The sequence below is a fragment of the Eucyclogobius newberryi genome, unplaced genomic scaffold (genome assembly GCF_026437365.1).
Source record: "Eucyclogobius newberryi isolate DKJ021-1_F unplaced genomic scaffold, fEucNew1.0.hap1 SCAF_8, whole genome shotgun sequence".
Lineage (NCBI taxonomy): Eukaryota > Metazoa > Chordata > Actinopteri > Gobiiformes > Gobiidae > Eucyclogobius > Eucyclogobius newberryi.
Window position 1 is genome coordinate 33,708,491 of NW_027316500.1, and position 20,655 is coordinate 33,729,145.

The window sequence follows — 20,655 nt, forward strand, 5'->3', positions numbered from 1 at the left end:
GTAAAGAGTGTCAGTGAGTGTTTGTAGTCACACACTTGTTTGCATTTGATCGAAGGACTGAACCATTTCACCGAAACATCTAAACAAAGACGCACCTTGAGCCCCAGCAGGGCCCCGGCCTCCTTGGGCGCGGTGGCGCTCCTCTTGCTCAGCGTGATGCGTCCGATCAGGTGGTCTCCTTCTTTGGACGGCTGCCAGTTCACGGGATGCTGCTGCAAACACGACAAAGACGTGACGTGGACGATGTGATTCCACTGGAGGAACCGGGAATGTCACAAAATATGACAAATCCAAGCGTTTTAGTCAAAATGAGTGACACGAGAGTGACACGAGAGTGACACGGGAGTGACACGAGAGTGACACGAGAGTCGAGAGTGACACGAGAGTCGAGAGTGACACGAGAGTGACACGAGAGTGACACGAGAGTGACACGAGAGTGACACGAGAGTGACACGAGAGTGACACGAGAGTCGAGAGTGACACGAGAGTCGAGAGTGACACGAGAGTGACACGAGAGTCGAGAGTGACACGAGAGTCGAGAGTGACACGAGAGTGACACGAGAGTGACGTCAGAGCTGCTTTAAACACATTGAACTCTGGATTTTACTGCGTTTGTTGATAACGGGAGATTTTGATTGTTTCGTTTGATTAGTGATGATAAGGGGTGATTTTAATGTGCATGTTACAGTTCCGTTAAGTAGTGACTCACAATAGTCAAGAGTTTGAGATAAATCGTACACCTTTTTTGAGTAAAATGTGGCTTGAGCCCTGAGTCGTTAGTATTTCATTATTTCCTGATCCTTGCGCAGGATCTCTTTTAGTGTGTGTTGTGAATGTGGTTTGGAGCTCTGACTTACGTGCCACGCCGCCGGGTCGTGAGGGAAGCACTCCCAGTCGCCTGCAACAGAGAAAATGCGTCGTATTGGCCGAGAGGACAGGTTTATACAGCAAGAGAAGCTTCAGTTTATTCATTCATTATTCATCATTTTGTTTCATCACTTTGTCTGCACTCACGACAGCTGCAGGAGGTTTATAGTATCGGCCGAGAGGACATGATCGTGACTGTCCCTCCGGCCGCTACAGTATGGCAGACGTACGAAGCCTGATCTAGACACAGCTCAGTATCAGCCGAGAGGACAGGAGCTCAGCCCTCCGAGCAGTACGATGCAGACACACACACTGACTACCACCACACTAAACCAGGGTTAAACCAGGACTAAACCAGGGTTAAACCAGGACTAAACCAGGGTTAAACCAGGACTAAACCAGGGTTAAACCAGGACTAAACCAGGGTTAAACCAGGACTAAACCATGGTTAAACCAGGATTAAACCCTCTCTCTCCGCCCTCAGACTCACCCCTCTCGCTGACTCCTCCCCCTCACCCCTCTCGCTGACTCCTCCCCCTCTCCGCCCTCAGACTCACCCCTCTCGCTGACTCCTCCCCCTCTCCGCCCTCAGACTCACCCCTCTCACTGACTCCTCCCCCTCTCCGCCCTCAGACTCACCCCTCTCGCTGACTCCTCCCCCTCTCCGCCCTCAGATTCACCCCTCTCGCTGACTCCTCCCCCTCTCCGCCCTCAGACTCACCCCTGTCACTGACTCCTCCCCCTCTCCGCCCTCAGATTCACCCCTCTCGCTGACTCCTCCCCCTCTCCGCCCTCAGACTCACCCCTCTCGCTGACTCCTCCCCCTCTCCGCCCTCAGACTCACCCCTGTCACTGACTCCTCCCCCTCTCCGCCCTCAGATTCACCCCTCTCGCTGACTCCTCCCCCTCTCCGCCCTCAGACTCACCCCTCTCGCTGACTCCTCCCCCTCTCCGCCCTCAGACTCACCCCTCTCGCTGACTCCTCCCCCTCTCCGCCCTCAGACTCACCCCTCTCGCTGACTACTCCCCCTCTCCGCCCTCAGACACACCCCTGTCACTGACTCCTCCCCCTCTCCGCCCTCAGACTCACCCCTCTCACTGACACTCTCGATCTCGGCGTCCTCACAGCTGCTGTATTCGGGTGTGGTCCCTCCTTCTTCTTCAGAGCTGCTCATACTCGTTTGTCTCTTCCCGCCCGCTCCTCGTTTGGACTTATATGGTCGAGGGGGCGGTGGCCTGAGTGATTCTGATTGGTCGGAGCTGAGCGAGTCGTTGCGGAGCATGCTCTCGGCCTTCTCTCGTTTGGTCCGTCTGACGGCGGGGCCGTGTGGAGGTTCTCTGAGCTCAGGGTTTGTCTGGGACAGAGACCCGGCTGGTCCCGAGCCGAACCCTTCCAAACCCAGTATGACCTGGCCCCGCCCCCCGACGGGCAGTGGTCCTGATTGGTCCGCAGTCCGTTTGACCCCGCCCCCGCCCACAGGGTCGTGCTCCAGCGATCGTCCTTTGGTGAGTCGTCTGCTCTCTCGGCGCTCTCGCTCTCCTCGGAGGTCTCTGTCTACAGAAACCTGAGTCTGGAGCCGCGGCTGAGCTCGGCCCGCAACGCCGCGACCATTCCTCCTGCAAACAAACAAACAAACAAACATGAGAGAAAATCTCACACAAATGTGACACTCAGCAGTCTGCTCCTCTCTGCTCCTCTCTGCTCCTCTCTGCTCCTCTCTGCTCCTCTCTGCACCTCTCTGCTCCTCTCTGCTCCTCTCTGCTCCTCTCTGCTCCTCTCTGCTCCTCTTTGCTCCTCTGCTCCTCTTTGCTCCTCTCTGTTGGTGTAACGACACGTCCTTCATACTTTGAACCAAATACTTATAACTTCTATTTAAGCTGTTTAACAGTGTTTCAGCTCCTTCAACTCCTTCAACTCCTTCAGCTCCTGTAGCTCCTGTAGCTCCTGTAGCTCCTGTAGCTCCTGTAGCTCCTGTAGCTCCTGTAGCTCCTGTAGCTCCTGTAGCTCCTTCAGCTCCTGTAGCTCCTGTAGCTCCTGTAGCTCCTGTAGATCCTGTAGCTCCTGTAGCTCCTGTAGCTCCTGTAGCTCCTGTAGCTCCTGTAGCTCCTGTAGATCCTTTAGCTCCTGTAGCTCCTGTAGCTCCTGTAGCTCCTGTAGCTCCTGTAGGTCCTGTAGATCCTTTAGCTCCTGTAGCTCTTGTAGCTCCTGTAGCTCCTGTAGCTCCTGTAGATCCTTTAGCTCCTGTAGCTCCTGTAGCTCCTGTAGCTCCTGTAGCTCCTGTAGCTCCTGTAGCTCCTGTAGCTCCTGTAGCTCCTGTAGCTCCTGTAGCTCCTGTAGATCCTTTAGCTCCTGTAGCTCCTGTAGATCCTTTAGCTCCTGTAGCTCCTGTAGCTCCTGTAGCTCCTGTAGCTCCTGTAGCTCCTGTAGCTCCTGTAGCTCCTGTAGCTCCTGTAGCTCCTGTAGATCCTTTAGCTCCTGTAGCTCCTGTAGCTCCTGTAGCTCCTGTAGCTCCTGTAGCTCCTGTAGTCGTTTAATTGTCTATTAATAGAAGTGTGGAACTGTACACCGCGAGGAACAGAGCACATTGTTCTTCTACTGCAGAATAATAACACAAGGAACAATGAGATCTCCTCACACTGTCCACTGAACACAACCCTGTCCCTCAAATTACAGAGTCAAAGGTTCTCCTGCCCATGTCCTGCCTCTGGAGCTGTGTCCTCGGGCTCACACTGACCTTCACATGGGTCAACTGCAGAGAGCGTGAGCCAAAAGCAGTACTAAACGTATAACTAACAGTACAAGTAGAAGTAAACCCGCTCAAAGGCCCAGTGGAGTGTTGGATATATGTCTACTTTCTGGCCCAGGACAAACGAAGGGTGAAATGGGGAGAAGAAGTAGAGACATTCGGCAAACGGTCGACTCCAGCGCGGAGTTCACAAATCCTCTGCTCTTACGTGTCTCGCGGCGGCTCGCTCCGTGACCTCGGGTCTACTGCAGCGCCACCCGGTGGAGCTGCTCTGCTGGGGTCGAGGGAGGCGGGGGCGGAACCTGGGGGGGCATGAACGGAGGGGGCGGAGCCGGCGGGGGCCTGGGAGCGTGACCTTTGGCACACGGAGGGTTCGCTGACCGCCGAGCCCAGAGCGGCGGACTCTGAGCTGAACCAGTCGCCCGGACGGGTCAAGAGGTCCTGCTGCTTACGGCAGTTATTACACACCCAGATCACCTGCAAAAGACAACACCAGAGAGAGCGGTTATTACACACCCAGATCACCTGCAAAAGACAACACCAGAGAGAGCGGTTATTACACACCCAGATCACCTGCAAAAGACAACACCAGAGAGAGAGGTTATTACACACCCAGATCACCTGCAAAAGACAACACCAGAGAGAGCGGTTATTACACACCCAGATCACCTGCAAAAGACAACACCAGAGAGAGCGGTTATTACACACCCAGATCACCTGCAAAAGACAACACCAGAGAGAGCGGTTATTACACACCCAGATCACCTGCAAAAGACAACACCAGAGAGAGCGGTTATTACACACCCAGATCACCTGCAAAAGACAACACCAGAGAGAGAGGTTATTACACACCCAGATCACCTGCAAAAGACAACACCAGAGAGAGCGGTTATTACACACCCAGATCACCTGCAAAAGACAACACCAGAGAGAGCGGTTATTACACACCCAGATCACCTGCAAAAGACAACACCAGAGAGAGCGGTTATTACACACCCAGATCACCTGCAAAAGACAACACCAGAGAGAGCGGTTATTACACACCCAGATCACCTGCAAAAGACAACACCAGAGAGAGAGGTTATTACACACCCAGATCACCTGCAAAAGACAACACCAGAGAGAGAGGTTATTACACACCCAGATCACCTGCAAAAGACAACACCAGAGAGAGCGGTTATTACACACCCAGATCACCTGCAAAAGACAACACCAGAGAGAGCGGTTATTACACACCCAGATCACCTGCAAAAGACAACACCAGAGAGAGCGGTTATTACACACCCAGATCACCTGCAAAAGACAACACCAGAGAGAGCGGTTATTACACACCCAGATCACCTGCAAAAGACAACACCAGTGGTAGAGTTGGGCCTCATAACTCATAACTCATAACTCACATAAATGACGACTTTGAAACATACTTTTGACGTTTCCCTCAGTGTTTTTGTCTTTGTTTCGTATTTATTTATTTTATCAAAACCCGAAAAAAAGAAAATGTATGAAAAGGAAAACGGCTTTAAGATGGAGGTCTCTCCTCACTCTCTCACTCCTCGTCTTAGTCTCTTCTCACTCTCTCACTCCTCGTCTTAGTCTCTCCTCACTCTCTCACTCCTCGTCTTAGTCTCTCCTCACTCACTCCTCGTCTTAGTCTCTCCTCAATCTCTCACTCCTCGTCTTAGTCTCTCCTCACTCACTCCTCGTCTTAGTCTCTTCTCACTCTCTCACTCCTCGTCTTAGTCTCTCCTCACTCTCTCACTCCTCGTCTTAGTCTCTCCTCACTCACTCCTCGTCTTAGTCTCTCCTCACTCTCTCACTCTTCGTCTTAGTCTCTTCTCACTCTCTCACTCTTCGTCTTAGTCTCTCCTCACTCTCTCACTCCTCGTCTTAGTCTCTCTTACTCTCTCACTCCTCGTCTTAGTCTCTCCTCACTCTCTCACTCCTCGTCTTAGTCTCTCCTCACTCTCTCACTCCTCGTCTTAGTCTCTCCTCACTCTCTCACTCTCTTACTCCTCGTCTTAGTCTCTCCTCACTCTCTCACTCTTCGTCTTAGTCTTAGTCTCTCCTCACTCTCTCACTCCTCATCTTAGTCTCTCCTCACTCTCTCACTCCTCGTCTTAGGCTCTCCTCACTCTCTCACTCCTCGTCTTAGTCTCTCCTCACTCTCTTACTCTCTCACTCCTCGTCTTAGTCTCTCCTCACTCTCTCACTCCTCGTCTTAGTCCCTCCTCACTCTCTCACTCCTCGTCTTAGTCTCTCCTCACTCACTCCTCGTCTTAGTCTCTTCTCACTCTCTCACTCCTCGTTTTAGTCTCTCCTCACTCTCTCACTCCTCGTCTTAGTCTCTCCTCACTCTCTCACTCCTCGTCTTAGGCTCTCCTCACTCTCTCACTCCTCGTCTTAGTCTCTCCTAACTCTCTTACTCTCTTACTCCTCGTCTTAGTCTCTCCTCACTCTCTCACTCCTCGTCTTAGTCTCTCCTCACTCTCTCACTCCTCGTCTTAGTCTCTTCTCACTCTCTCACTCCTCGTCTTAGTCTCTCCTCACTCTCTCACTCCTCGTCTTAGTCTCTCCTCACTCTCTTACTCTCTCACTCTTCGTCTTAGTCTCTCCTCACTCTCTCACTCCTCGTCTTAGTCTCTCCTCACTCTCTTACTCTCTCACTCTTCGTCTTAGTCTCTCCTCACTCTCTCACTCCTCGTCTTAGTCTCTCCTCACTCTCTCACTCCTCGTCTTAGGCTCTCCTCACCCTCTCACTCCTCGTCTTAGTCTCTTCTCACTCTCTCACTCCTCGTCTTAGTCTCTTCTCACTCTCTCACTCCTCGTCTTAGTCTCTCCTCACTCTCTCACTCCTCGTCTTAGGCTCTCCTCACTCTCTCACTCCTCGTCTTAGTCTCTCCTCACTCTCTTACTCTCTCACTCCTCGTCTTAGTCTCTTCTCACTCTCTCACTCTTCGTCTTAGTCTCTCCTCACTCTCTCACTCCTCGTCTTAGTCTCTTCTCAATCTCTCACTCTTCGTCTTAGTCTCTCCTCACTCTCTCACTCCTCGTCTTAGTCTCTCCTCACTCTCTTACTCTCTCACTCCTCGTCTTAGTCTCTCCTCACTCTCTCACTCCTCGTCTTAGTCTCTCCTCACTCTCTCACTCCTCGTCTTAGTCTCTCCTCACTCTCTTACTCTCTCACTCCTCGTCTTAGTCTCTCCTCACTCTCTCACTCCTCGTCTTAGTCTCTCCTCACTCTCTCACTCCTCGTCTTAGTCTCTCCTCACTCTCTTACTCTCTCACTCCTCGTCTTAGTCCCTCCTCACTCTCTCACTCCTCGCCTTAGTCTCTCCTCACTCTCTCACTCCTCGTCTTAGTCTCTTCTCACTCTCTCACTCCTCGTCTTAGTCTCTCCTCACTCTTTTACTCTCTCACTCCTCGTCTTAGTCTCTTCTCACTCTCTCACTCTTCGTCTTAGTCTCTTCTCACTCTCTCACTCCTCGTCTTAGTCCCTCCTCACTCTCTCACTCCTCGTCTTAGTCTCTCCTCACTCTCTCACTCCTCGTCTTAGTCTCTTCTCACTCTCTCACTCCTCGTCTTAGTCTCTTCTCACTCTCTCACTCCTCGTCTTAGTCTCTCCTCACTCTGTCACTCCTCGTCTTAGTCTCTCCTCACTCTCTCACTCCACGTCTTAGTCTCTCCTCACTCTCTCACTCCTCGTCTTAGTCTCTTCTCACTCTCTTACTCTCTCACTCCTCGTCTTAGGCTCTCCTCACTCTCTCACTCCTCGTCTTAGTCTCTCCTCACTCTCTTACTCTCTCACTCCTCGTCTTAGTCTCTTCTCACTCTCTCACTCTTCGTCTTAGTCTCTCCTCACTCTCACTCCTCGTCTTAGTCTCTCCTCACTCTCTTACTCTCTCACTCCTCGTCTTAGTCTCTCCTCACTCTCTCACTCCTCGTCTTAGTCTCTCCTCACTCTCTCACTCCTCGTCTTAGTCTCTCCTCACTCTCTTACTCTCTCACTCCTCGTCTTAGTCTCTCCTCACTCTCTCACTCCTCGTCTTAGTCTCTCCTCACTCTCTCACTCCTCGTCTTAGTCTCTCCTCACTCTCTTACTCTCTCACTCCTCGCCTTAGTCTCTCCTCACTCTCTCACTCCTCGTCTTAGTCTCTTCTCACTCTCTCACTCCTCGTCTTAGTCTCTCCTCACTCTTTTACTCTCTCACTCCTCGTCTTAGTCTCTTCTCACTCTCTCACTCCTCGTCTTAGTCCCTCCTCACTCTCTCACTCCTCGTCTTAGTCTCTTCTCACTCTCTCACTCCTCGTCTTAGTCCCTCCTCACTCTCTCACTCCTCGTCTTAGTCTCTCCTCACTCTCTCACTCCTCGTCTTAGTCTCTCCTCACTCTCTCACTCCTCGTCTTAGTCTCTCCTCACTCTCTTACTCTCTCACTCCTCGTCTTAGTCCCTCCTCACTCTCTCACTCCTCGCCTTAGTCTCTCCTCACTCTCTCACTCCTCGTCTTAGTCTCTTCTCACTCTCTCACTCTTCGTCTTAGTCTCTCCTCACTCTCTCACTCCTCGTCTTAGTCTCTCCTCACTCTCTTACTCTCTCACTCCTCGTCTTAGTCTCTCCTCACTCTCTCACTCCTCGTCTTAGTCTCTCCTCACTCTCTTACTCTCTCACTCCTCGTCTTAGTCTCTCCTCACTCTCTCACTCCTCGTCTTAGTCTCTCCTCACTCTCTCACTCCTCGTCTTAGTCTCTCCTCACTCTCTCACTCCTCGCCTTAGTCTCTCCTCACTCTCTCACTCCTCGTCTTAGTCTCTTCTCACTCTCTCACTCCTCGTCTTAGTCTCTCCTCACTCTTTTACTCTCTCACTCCTCGTCTTAGTCTCTTCTCACTCTCTCACTCCTCGCCTTAGTCTCTCCTCACTCTCTCACTCCTCGTCTTAGTCTCTTCTCACTCTCTCACTCCTCGTCTTAGTCTCTCCTCACTCTTTTACTCTCTCACTCTTCGTCTTAGTCTCTTCTCACTCTCTCACTCCTCGCCTTAGTCTCTCCTCACTCTCTCACTCCTCGTCTTAGTCTCTTCTCACTCTCTCACTCCTCGTCTTAGTCTCTTCTCACTCTCTCACTCCTCGTCTTAGTCTCTCCTCACTCTCTCACTCCTCGTCTTAGTCTCTTCTCACTCTCTCACTCCTCGTCTTAGTCTCTCCTCACTCTCTCACTCCTCGTCTTAGTCTCTCCTCACTCTCTCACTCCTCGTCTTAGTCTCTTCTCACTCTCTCACTCCTCGTCTTAGGCTCTCCTCACTCTCTCACTCCTCGTCTTAGTCTCTCCTCACTCTCTTCCTCTCTCACTCCTCGTCTTAGTCTCTTCTCACTCTCTCACTCTTCGTCTTAGTCTCTCCTCACTCTCTTACTCTCTCACTCCTCGTCTTAGTCTCTCCTCACTCTCTCACTCCTCGTCTTAGTCTCTCCTCACTCTCTCACTCCTCGTCTTAGTCTCTCCTCACTCTCTTACTCTCTCACTCCTCGTCTTAGTCCCTCCTCACTCTCTCACTCCTCGCCTTAGTCTCTCCTCACTCTCTCACTCCTCGTCTTAGTCTCTTCTCACTCTCTCACTCCTCGTCTTAGTCTCTTCTCACTCTCTCACTCCTCGTCTTAGTTCCTCCTCACTCTCTCACTCCTCGTCTTAGTCTCTCCTCACTCTCTCACTCCTCGTCTTAGTCTCTTCTCACTCTCTCACTCCTCGTCTTAGTCTCTCCTCACTCTCTCACTCCTCGTCTTAGTCTCTCCTCACTCTCTCACTCCTCGTCTTAGTCTCTCCTCACTCTCTCACTCCTCGTCTTAGTCTCTCCTCACTCTCACTCCTCGTCTTAGTCTCTCCTCACTCTCTCACTCCTCGTCTTTGTCTCTCCTCACTCTCTCACTCCTCGTCTTTGTCTCTCCTCACTCTCTCACTCCTCGTCTTAGTCTCTCCTCACTCTCTCACTCCTCGTCTTAGTCTCTCCTCACTCTCACTCCTCGTCTTAGTCTCTCCTCACTCTCTCACTCCTCGTCTTAGTCTCTCCTCACTCTCTCACTCCTCGTCTTAGTCTCTTCTCACTCTCTCACTCCTTCGTCTTTTCTTTTTTGTTTCTCGAGATTTTCTTTGATTAAAGCCACAAAAGCTCCAGAGATTTCACACCAACGCTTCTAAATTTATCCAAACAGAAGATCCACAAACGGCTCCTCGGAACTAAACCAGGACTAAACCAGGACTAAACCAGGACTAAACCAGGTCTAAACCAGGACTAAACCAGGACTAAACCAGGACTAAACCAGGACTGAACCAGGACTAAACCAGGACTAAACCAGGACTAAACCAGGACTAAACAGGACTAAACAGGACTAAACCAGGACTAAACCAGGATTGAACCAGGACTAAACCAGGTCTAAACCAGGACTAAACCAGGACTAAACAGGACTAAACCAGGACTAAACCAGGATTGAACCAGGACTAAACCAGGTCTAAACCAGGACTAAACCAGGACTAAACCAGGACTAAACCAGGACTAAACAGGTCTAAACCAGGACTAAACCAGGACTAAACCAGGACTAAACTAGGTCTGAAGCTGGAGTAAACAGTGCGGCCTCAGTCATGTGACCGCAGCAGCCCCAGTGGAGCTTCTCAGATGAATCTAGGCCACAGCAGCTGGAGGAGCGCTCGTTTAGCTCGTTTGGTGCATCTGCGTCTCCACCCGGCTGTGACGCGCCCAGAGTCACAGCACGAGCATTCCTGAAGAGAGGGTTACCTCATCTACTGTACATGCTCTAACCAGGACTAAACCAGGACTAAACCAGGACTAAACCAGGACTAAACCAGGTCTAAACCAGGACTAAACCAGGACTAAACCAGGACTAAACCAGGTCTAAACCAGGCCAGAACCAGGACTGAACCAGGACTAACCAGGACTAAACCGGGACTGAACCAGGACTAAACATTACTAAACCAGGACTAAACATTACTAAACCAGGACAGAACCAGGACAGAACCAGGACTAAACCAGGACTTAACCAGGACTAAACCGGGTCCAAACCAGGACCTGGTGTAGTTCTGGTTTAGTCCTGGTTTAGTCCTGGTTAGGGTTAGGGTTAAGGTTAGGGTTAGGGTTAGGGTTAGCCATGAGGCTATAACGGGCTATAAGGGAAATGCCCTGAAACTGCGCGGCAATTTGACCGCGATGCGGCTCTCCAGCCTAATAAAAAATAAGAGGAAGAAATCCTGGTACTATAAACAAACAAACATTCAAAATGAAAAATTAAGACAAATAACCACAAAAGAACTCTAACGTGTCGGCAAAACAAGGACAAACATTTGTGATATTTTGATATTTGAGGACGACGTGAACGTGACATAAAAACACATGAGACGTGGCAGCATGAGCCAGTGTTTGCCCTCGCCATGTTAGCATGAGCCAGTGTTTGCCCTCGCCATGTTAGCATGAGCCAGTGTTTGCCCTCGCCATGTTAGCATGAGCCAGTGTTTGCCCTCGCCATGTTAGCATGAGCCAGTGTTTGCCCTCGCCATGTTAGCATGAGCCAGTGTTTGCCCTCGCCATGTTAGCATGAGCCAGTGTTTGCCCTCGCCATGTTAGCATGAGCCAGTGTTTGCCCTCGCCATGTTAGCATGAGCCAGTGTTTGCCCTCGCCATGTTAGCATGAGCCAGTGTTTGCCCTCGCCATGTTAGCATGAGCCAGTGTTTGCCCTCGCCATGTTAGCATGAGCCAGTGTTTGCCCTCGCCATGTTAGCATGAGCCAGTGTTTGCCCTCGCCATGTTAGCATGAGCCAGTGTTTGCCCTCGCCATGTTAGCATGAGCCAGTGTTTGCCCTCGCCATGTTCAGGAAAACATTCAAAACATTTATGACTAAAGCCTTATTTCATCTGCATCACACGTTTCAAATCAAACTGCGTCAAACAAAAGGATCACGAGGTTTAAACGCGGTCATAACATAATAGCGTCATAAAGACAAAGAGAAAGCGTGAAAGTTAAACGTACAGAACTCACCACTTTGTCCTCCTGCAGTTTGAGGCGTGAAAAAGACACAAAGAACAATGAAAACCATTTATACCATTTATAACTCCATCATTGTTAAACGTACAGATGAAGTGGGTCAAGTATTTCTCCAACACAAGTAAAAGTATTTGAAAGTACTGTTTAGGAGTAAATTATATTTTGTGGCTTCAGAAATACTAAAACGGATTTAGTCCAAACTGTGAATATTATTGTATTTATTATATATATGTATATTTCCTTTTTTACATTTAATATTAATTCATAAAATCACAGTTCAAATGTTCAGACAAAGACAATAAAATAATAAAATAAAATAAAAATAAAATAAAATGTAATTAAATTCAATTAAACAAAATTTAATTAAATTAAAATGAAAATTATAAAAATAAAGAGTAGACCGGATGGAGCTAAACAAATACAGTTTGGACAAAATTGAAGATGAAACTTTAGTAAAAGTAAAACATTCAAGAAAGGAAAGTGTTATATTTAAGTTTTAAATGTAGTGCGTGTATTATATTAATAAATAAAGAGCGAGATGAAGACAAGGGGGAGAGAGAAAGAGAGCGCCCCCCGCTGTCACGTATAGGTCTCCTCTGGACCCCCCGAGGCCCACGAGCCACACTTTAGACCCGACCCCCGTCTGCACTCAGCTCTGAACCCCAATTAACCTTTACCTGAAGAACACATCAATATGACATGAACCGGGTCCAAACCAGGTCTAAACCGGGTCCAAACCAGGTCTAAACTGGGTCTAAACCAGGTCTAAACTGGGTCTAAACCAGGGCAAAACCAGGGCTAAACCAGGTCTAAACCAGGGCTAAACCAGGGCTAAACCAGGTCTAAACCAGGGCTAAACCAGGTCTAAACCAGGGCTAAACCAGGTCTAAACCAGGACTAAACCAGGTCCAAACCAGGTCTAAACCAGGTCTAAACCAGGTCTAAACCAGGTCTAAACCAGGTCTAAACCAGGTCTAAACCAGGTCTAAACGTACCGTGTTGGAGCGCAGCGACACTCGTCCTCCACAGCGGGCACAGAACTTGGTGTGGCAGTAGGAGCAGAGGTTTCCACAGCCGTTGGCAAACTTGGTCTTGTGGCAGATTCCACAGGTCGGAGCGTCGTCTCTGTGACCCGAGCTGACCGAGGCCTGGCGGATCACGCTCTCCCGGTAACTGGACAACTGCTGCTGGATCCCTCTGGAGAGAAACCAGACCAGATTTAACCCTCGTAAAAATATGTTTTACTTCTCTTGTCGCCATCTACCTCTGCGCCAAATTTCATGAATCTACAGTCAGATGTGTGTATATATATATATATATATATATATATATATATATTACATGCAAGAGATGGAGCTATATATATATATATATATATATATATATGTATATTCTTCTTCTTCTTCTCAGGACAAACCCTCCTATTTTTCACCCAGTGACATTGACGAAAAGTCACAGAAATGTTCACACCTCTAAAAATCGTGCCTCTACATTCTGGCTCTCTTTTTTCTAAAACTAACAAAATGTGCGCGTCAGCGCCCCCAAATGTACCGAAAATGCATTGAGAGATAGGAAATGACCCAAAAAAATCCGACTGTAGATTCATGGAATTTGGCGCAGAGGAAGATGGCGACAAGAGAAGTAAAACATATTATTACGGCAGCGTCGTCCGCCCAACCAAATGTCGGCCATATTGGATCAAAATGTCCTAAGCATTACTCTGGAGATTTTTCATGTGTCACACGTTTCAGAACTCCTCTCAGGGCTTTGCCCAGAAAAAGCTGAAATTTGGTGAAAATGGTGCTGAGGAGTGGGACATCAAAATGTTTCCACATTACTTTGATCTCTGTCACGGTCTCTGTGCGGCGACGCCGTAAACTGTAGCTTCGAACAACGTCAAATTTGAATCAGTTCTTAAACCCTGTGCCCTAAACCTACTTGAGATGAAACAATTTAATTTGGCGCGACAGCGCCCCCTACAGACTGAAATTAAATTTAATATGGAGAGTAAAAAATTCAGTTTTTTGAAATTTTAAGAAATTTGGAAAAAAAATAGATATAGCCATTTTGGCATCCCGATCAAAAAAGTCAACGAGACCCATGTCATATTTGTTATGGCGTAGCCAATGGGGAAATCGCCAGATCTCTGATGTTTACGCTTTATGTTGGGAAATGGGAGGTTTTGTCTATAGGAGTTTTTGTTTATAAGAGTTCTTCTATTGAGAGTGTTTTTTAAACTTCCTATATTCTGTGATCTGTCCTTTTCCTCTGTATCTACTGCGTTGTATCAATGAAATTTCCCCATGTGTGGACAATAAAGGATTATCTTATCTTATCTTATCTTATCTTATACTTTTACAAACTCCTCCAAGAGCGTCAGTCCTATAAACTTGAGTTTTGGTCAGACTCATCTTCAGGGGTCGACCTACAAAAGTTATCCACATTTTATTCTAAGAGTCACGGTTTCTGTGCGGCGCAAAGCAAAGGGGAGAAGACGCGATAGCGTCACGGATTCAGCAGTAAGTTTAATAAAAGGAAAATTGAGGCGTGTTAGCGTTAGCATTAGCGTTAGCGTTAGCGCCCCCTCCTCTTGTGTTGTCGGGTGTGTTGCGGCGGCGTGGCTGCAGCGCCGTGACAGCGGCACTTTATTATCAATTAACAATTCATTATTATTAGTTATGAGTGTATTTCTACAGCGCTTTAAAGCGTGTGACTGAAGTGTCTTGCCGAAGGACACAACATTTCCTACATCTTATTTATTATATTCGTATTCATAATCAGTCATAGACTTATTCGAGCCTCGACAGCTCGATACTTGTTTGATGCTCTGAACAAACGCTCTTTTCTGTGACGACAATAAACTGACTCTTGATGAATAACTCGATACTATAATGAGCATAACTTAGATATAACTATATAACTTAGATATAACTTAGATATAACTTAGATATAACTTAGATATAACTTAGATATAACTTAGATATAACTTAGACATAACTTAGATATAACTTAGATATAACTATATAACTTAGATATAACTTAGATATAACTTAGATATAACTTAGATATAACTTAGATATAACTATATAACTTAGATATAACTTAGATATAACTTAGATATAACTTAGATATAACTTAGATATAACTTCAGATATGTCAATATGATATTTTCTCCAGTCAGAAAGTCGCAGTCGAATGATTCAAAGCTTCTTGTCACACGGCCGACAAGAAAAGGGAAATCACTGAATAATCCCGGGATGTTCTTCACTGACGTTACATCAAATAGATCTAAACGATTAAAGCAACAGTGTGGCTGTTGGCTCCTCCCCTTTTGCCCCTTTAGTTCCCGCCCACACTCACAGATCAGACGCTGAAGCAGAATCGACCTCCTCCAACGCTTCGGCCATGAAAAGACTACAAACTCCAGATACTCGTGTCCAGAAGTGCCACGCCCAGAAGTGCCACGCCCAGAGGTGCCACGCCCAGAGGTGCCACGTCCAGATGTGCCACGCCCAGATGTGCCACGCCCAGAGGTGCCACGTCCAGAAGTGCCACGCCCAGAGGTGCCACGCCCAGAGGTGCCACGTCCAGATGTGCCACGCCCAGAGGTGCCACGCCCAGAGGTGCCACGCCCAGAGGTGCCACGTCCAGATGTGCCACGCCCAGAGGTGCCACGCCCAGAGGTGCCACGTCCAGATGTGCCACGCCCAGAGGTGCCACGCCCAGAGGTGCCACGCCCAGAGGTGCCACGTCCAGATGTGCCACGCCCAGAGGTGCCACGCCCAGAAGTGTCACGTCCAGAAGTGTCACGTCCAGAAGTGCCACGTCCACAAGTGCCACGCCCAGTCCAAAAAACGTCCCTTAAAATGATGCTTTGGTCAGAAAACGTGGTAAAATCGGAAGAAGCAACAAAACTACAACTCCCAGAAGTCCATCTGAAAAGTGTGGATTCAAAAACGCATCAGTGGGAAATGTGGAATAAAAACTACAAATCCCAGAGTCGCAAGGAAAAAATCATAAATCCAGAAAAGTAAAATAATTGTGAGGAAACAAAACACATCTAAAAAAGAAATCCCAGAAGTTCAGATGGAAAATATTCAACGTTCAAAACCAAATAATGAGTCTATGAATCCGGAAAGAGAAAACGAATCAATGAGAAAATGAAGAAATAAAATCGTCCTCCGAGGAGAGTCAAAGGTGAATCTTGAAGTCTTTAGTCTTAAACCTAAAAAATGCTTCCAGAAAAGTTCAAATAAAAACGCAATACTTCAAGATCGACGAGAAAATCCCACAAAAACTACAAATCCCAGCGTCCGTGACAGGATTGTAGTCCTGGATGTTCCGTGAGTCAGTTCTGCCCGTGGTTCTGCCCCAACTAAACACCTCTTAGCTTTAGCGCCTGTTATTTAGCATCACGAACGTCTTCCTGCTGCAAAGGTCACGGAGGGGTCGCCCGCTGTTAGCGCGCGGCATGCTAGCTTCCACGGGCCGGCGCGCTCAGTGCGAGAGCAACCCAGGGCCCTCGAATGCCTCCTGCGGCTTATGCACTTTTAATAAGAGCATTCGGATCATTCTGAAGGACTAAACCAGGACTAAACCAGGACTAAACCAGGACTAAACCAGGACTAAACCAGGACTAAACCAGGACTAAACCAGGACTAAACCAGGATTAAACCAGGACTAAACCAGGACTAAACCAGGTCAAAAAACAGATCTAAACCAGGACTAAACCAGGTCTAAAGAAGGACTAAACCAGGTCTAAACCAGGTCTAAACCAGGACTAAACCAGGTCTAAACCAGGACTAAACCAGGACTAAACCAGGACTAAACCAGGATTAAACCAGGACTAAACCAGGACTAAACCAGGACTAAACCAGGACTAAACCAGGATTAAACCAGGACTAAACCAGGACTAAACCAGGTCAAAAAACAGATCTAAACCAGGACTAAACCAGGTCTAAACCAGGTCTAAAGAAGGACTAAACCAGGTCTAAACCAGGTCTAAACCAGGACTAAACCAGGTCTAAACCAGGACTAAACCAGGTCAAAAAACAGATCTAAACCAGGACTAAACCAGGTCTAAAGAAGGACTAAACCAGGTCTAAACCAGGTCTAAACCAGGACTAAACCAGGTCTAAACCAGGACTAAACCAGGGCTAAAACAGATCTAAACCAGGACTAAACCAGGTCTAAAGAAGGACTAAACCAGGTCTAAACCAGGTCTAAACCAGGACTAAACCAGGGCTAAACCAGGACTAAACCAGGGCTAAACCAGGTCCAAACCAGGACTAAAGAAGGACTAAACCAGGACTAAACCAGGTCTAAAGAAGGACTAAACCAGGACTAAACCAGGACTGAAGAAGGACTAAACAAGGACTAAACCAGGTCTAAAGAAGGACTAAACCAGGTCTAAACCAGGACTAAACCAGGGCTAAACCAGGACTAAACCAGGTCTAAACCAGAACTAAACCAGGGCTAAAGAAGGACTAAACCAGGTCTAAACCAGAGCTAAACCAGGACTAAACCAGGACTAAACCAGGACTAAACCAGGGCTAAAGAAGGACTAAACCAGGTCTAAACCAGAGCTAAACCAGGACTAAACCAGGACTAAACCAGGACTAAACCAGGGCTAAAGAAGGACTAAACCGCGCACACGTTTCACCTTGTTCTTTTCTATAACAACAGCAACTACAACTACTACAACTGCTTGGCAGTACTACTAATACTACTACTACTACTTCTAGAAGCAGTTAGCAGTAAAAGTCCGTCCGGACAGAAATCGGCAGTTTGCTGGTGTTTGTCTCCAGCAGAATCGTCCTCCTTCAGTGGCTCATTATAAACTCGACATTTACACGTTTTCTCTTGGAGGTCGTCGCAATCGTCTTCATCCAAACATCAGTGGATTTCACGTAAATACGCACGGAATGAACGACAAAGGAGCGCTCTCCGACTTCTGCATACGTTAGCCAAGTGTTTACCGCATTTGCATTAAAACTGCGGTAATTAGCCACTAACGAGGTCCGCGGCAAAAGCTTCAAAGAAAAGCGTCCTTCAGAATGACGTTAAGCCGCCAGTAAAAGCAAACAGTGGGATCACGTGCTAAAGCGCCGCGTTTCCACTCATGCTAACTTACATGTCCAGCCTTAGCGACACAAAGCTAGCAAAGCACGTTAGCAACAGCTGTTCACCACTACTACGACTAATACTACTATGTCTACTACTACTATGACTACTACTACTACTACAACTACTACTACTACTAATTTATTTATAGGAGATCTTCTACTGAAAGTGTTTTTCAGACTTCCTATAAGTGATCTGTTCTTCTGTATCTACCTCTGTATCTACCTGCGTTGCACCAATGAAATTTCCCCATGTGGGACAATAAAGGAATATCTTATCTTATCTTACTATGACTTCTATTACTGTGACTACTACTACTACTACTACTACTACTACTACTACTACTACTACTACTACTACTACTACTACGATTATGAATACAAAACACACTGTTCCACCATGTGACATCATCAGGTGGCAATCCAGAAGTGCTCCTCCGTGTTTTTTAAGCCCGACTCACACAGACCGACTCGGCTCAACATCACCAACAGCTACTGTTTTTAGCCCGATTTAGCACCGTGCATTTAGAAAACACAGAGTAAACAAAGACGAGCGTTACACGATCATTGGCCCGGAACAAACTCTAAAAATATCTTTATAAATACAGAGTTCCGTGTGTGACTCAGGCCTCGTGAGTCAGACGTTTGCCAAAACACTCGGCACCAAATCAGACAAAAAACACCACGACGACCGAGAAGCAGCCAATCACAAGACAGAACCACCGAGCAGCCAATCACAAGACAGAACCACCGAGCAGCCAATCACAAGACAGAACCACCGAGCAGCCAATCACAAGACAGAACCACCGAGCAGCCAATCACAAGACAGAACCACCGAGCAGCCAATCACAAGACAGAGCCACCGAGCAGCCAATCACAAGACAGAACCACCGAGCAGCCAATCACAAGACAGAACCACCGAGAAGCAGCCAATCACAAGACAGAACCACCGAGCAGCCAATCACAAGACAGAACCACCGAGCAGCCAATCACAAGACAGAACCACCGAGCAGCCAATCACAAGACAGAGCCACCGAGCAGCCAATCACAAGACAGAACCACCGAGCAGCCAATCACAAGACAGAATCACCGAGAAGCAGCCAATTACAAGACAGAACCACCGAGCAGCCAATCACAAGACAGAACCACCGAGAAGCAGCCAATCACAAGACAGAACCACCGAGCAGACACTTTCAATCTAAAGAACGTTTCAGTTGCGTGTCAATCAATCAAACTGTCCAATCAGCTCCTGGAGATGTTTTCTCCTCCCATTGAGCCCTCTTGATCCACAAGTGTGACTGGGACATAGCTCCTCCCACAGAGACATGCTCCTCCCACAGAGACATAGCTCCTCCCACAGAGACATGCTCCTCCCACAGAGACATGCTCCTCCCACAGAGACATGCTCCTCCCACAGAGACATGCTCCTCCCACAGAGACATGCTCCTCCCACAGAGACACGCTCCTCCCACAGAGACAAAGCTCCTCCCACAGAGACATGCTCCTCCCACAGCGACAAAGCTCCTCCCACACTCTGAAGTCTGATAAATGAGGCCAGTTTCACTAACCCTCAAACTCCTCTGTAAATGTTTGTGTCTAAATTGTGGACAAAATGAAGACGTTTAAACTGCTCTGTCCATTTGTCACATTTAAACCTCCCAAATATGAGACGTTTGAGCCGTTTTGACACAGAAAAGACTAATTTCTGTAGAAAACGTGACGAAAAAGTGTCACATTTCCGTTTCTCGTGCAGCGTCTTGTCACTAATAACGACCTGTTTGTGTCCGTCTCAGACTGAATTCCCCTCGGCCTGAACAGGAAGTGAGTCTTGATGCTGAGCCGTCGCCATGGCACCTGCTGCGACCTATCACAGCGCGGCGTCTGGAGGGGAAACATCATCCAGGAGCAACAGGCCTGTGTGTTTGTGGACCGGTTCTACAACCAGGACTAAATCAGGACTAAACCAGGACTAAACCAGGTCTAAACCAGGACTAAACCAGGACTAAACCAGGACTAAACCAGGACTAAACCAGGACTAAACCAGGACTAAACCAGGACTAAACCAGGACTAAACCAGGTCTAAACCAGGACTAACCTGACGTCGTTTTGCTGTGGAGGTTTCTTCTGTCCCACCAGGTTCACGGTCCGAGCCTGGATCGGCTTCTCTTCCCTGAAACACAAACACTTTTTAGATCGACGTATAACAAAGTGAAATGCGTCCTCTGCCTTTGACCCTGTCTTTGACCCTGCCTTTGACCCTGTCTTTGACCCTGCATTTGACCCTGCCTTTGACCCTGTCTTTGACCCTGCCTTTGACCCTGCCTTTGACCCTGCCTTTGACCCTGCCTTTGACCCTGTCTTTGACCCTGCCTTTGACCCTGCCTTTGACCCTGCCTTAGACCCTGCATTTGACCCTGCCTTTGACCCTGTCTTTGACCCTGTCTTTGACCCTGCCTTTGACCTTGCCTTAGACCCTGCATTTGACCCTGCCTTTTACCCTGTCTTTGACCCTGCCTTAGACCCTGCCTTAGACCCTGCCTTTGACCCTGCCTTTGACCCTGCCTTTGACCCTGCCTTTGACCCTGTCTTTGACCCTGCCTTTGACCCTGCCTTTGACCCTGCATTTGACCCTGCCTTTGACCCTGTCTTTGACCCTGCCTTTGACCCTGCCTTTGACCCTGTCTTTGACCCTGCCTTTGACCCTGTCTTTGACCCTGCCTTTGACCCTGCCTTTGACCCTGTCTTTGACCCTGCCTTTGACCCTGCCTTTGACCCTGCCTTAGACCCTGCATTTGACCCTGCCTTTGACCCTGCCTTTGACCCTGTCTTTGACCCTGTCTTTGACCCTGCCTTTGACCTTGCCTTAGACCCTGCATTTGAC

General features: G+C 48.2%; 1 protein-coding gene across 1 annotated transcript in view; it reads right to left on the reverse strand.

Annotated features, from left to right (window-relative positions):
* Positions 1 to 20,655, reverse strand: part of LOC140351120 (regulating synaptic membrane exocytosis protein 1-like) — a 138,244-nt gene that overhangs the window by 101,285 nt on the left and 16,304 nt on the right. Inside the window, exons 2-8 of the mRNA XM_072436821.1 lie at positions 19,870 to 19,944; positions 12,648 to 12,849; positions 11,647 to 11,658; positions 3,823 to 4,091; positions 1,958 to 2,484; positions 858 to 898; positions 96 to 209 (exon numbers count right to left, since the gene is read on the reverse strand). Of these exons, the coding sequence (XP_072292922.1) occupies positions 96 to 209; positions 858 to 898; positions 1,958 to 2,484; positions 3,823 to 4,091; positions 11,647 to 11,658; positions 12,648 to 12,849; positions 19,870 to 19,944 (1,240 nt within the window). The remainder of the gene's footprint in view (positions 1 to 95; positions 210 to 857; positions 899 to 1,957; positions 2,485 to 3,822; positions 4,092 to 11,646; positions 11,659 to 12,647; positions 12,850 to 19,869; positions 19,945 to 20,655) is intronic.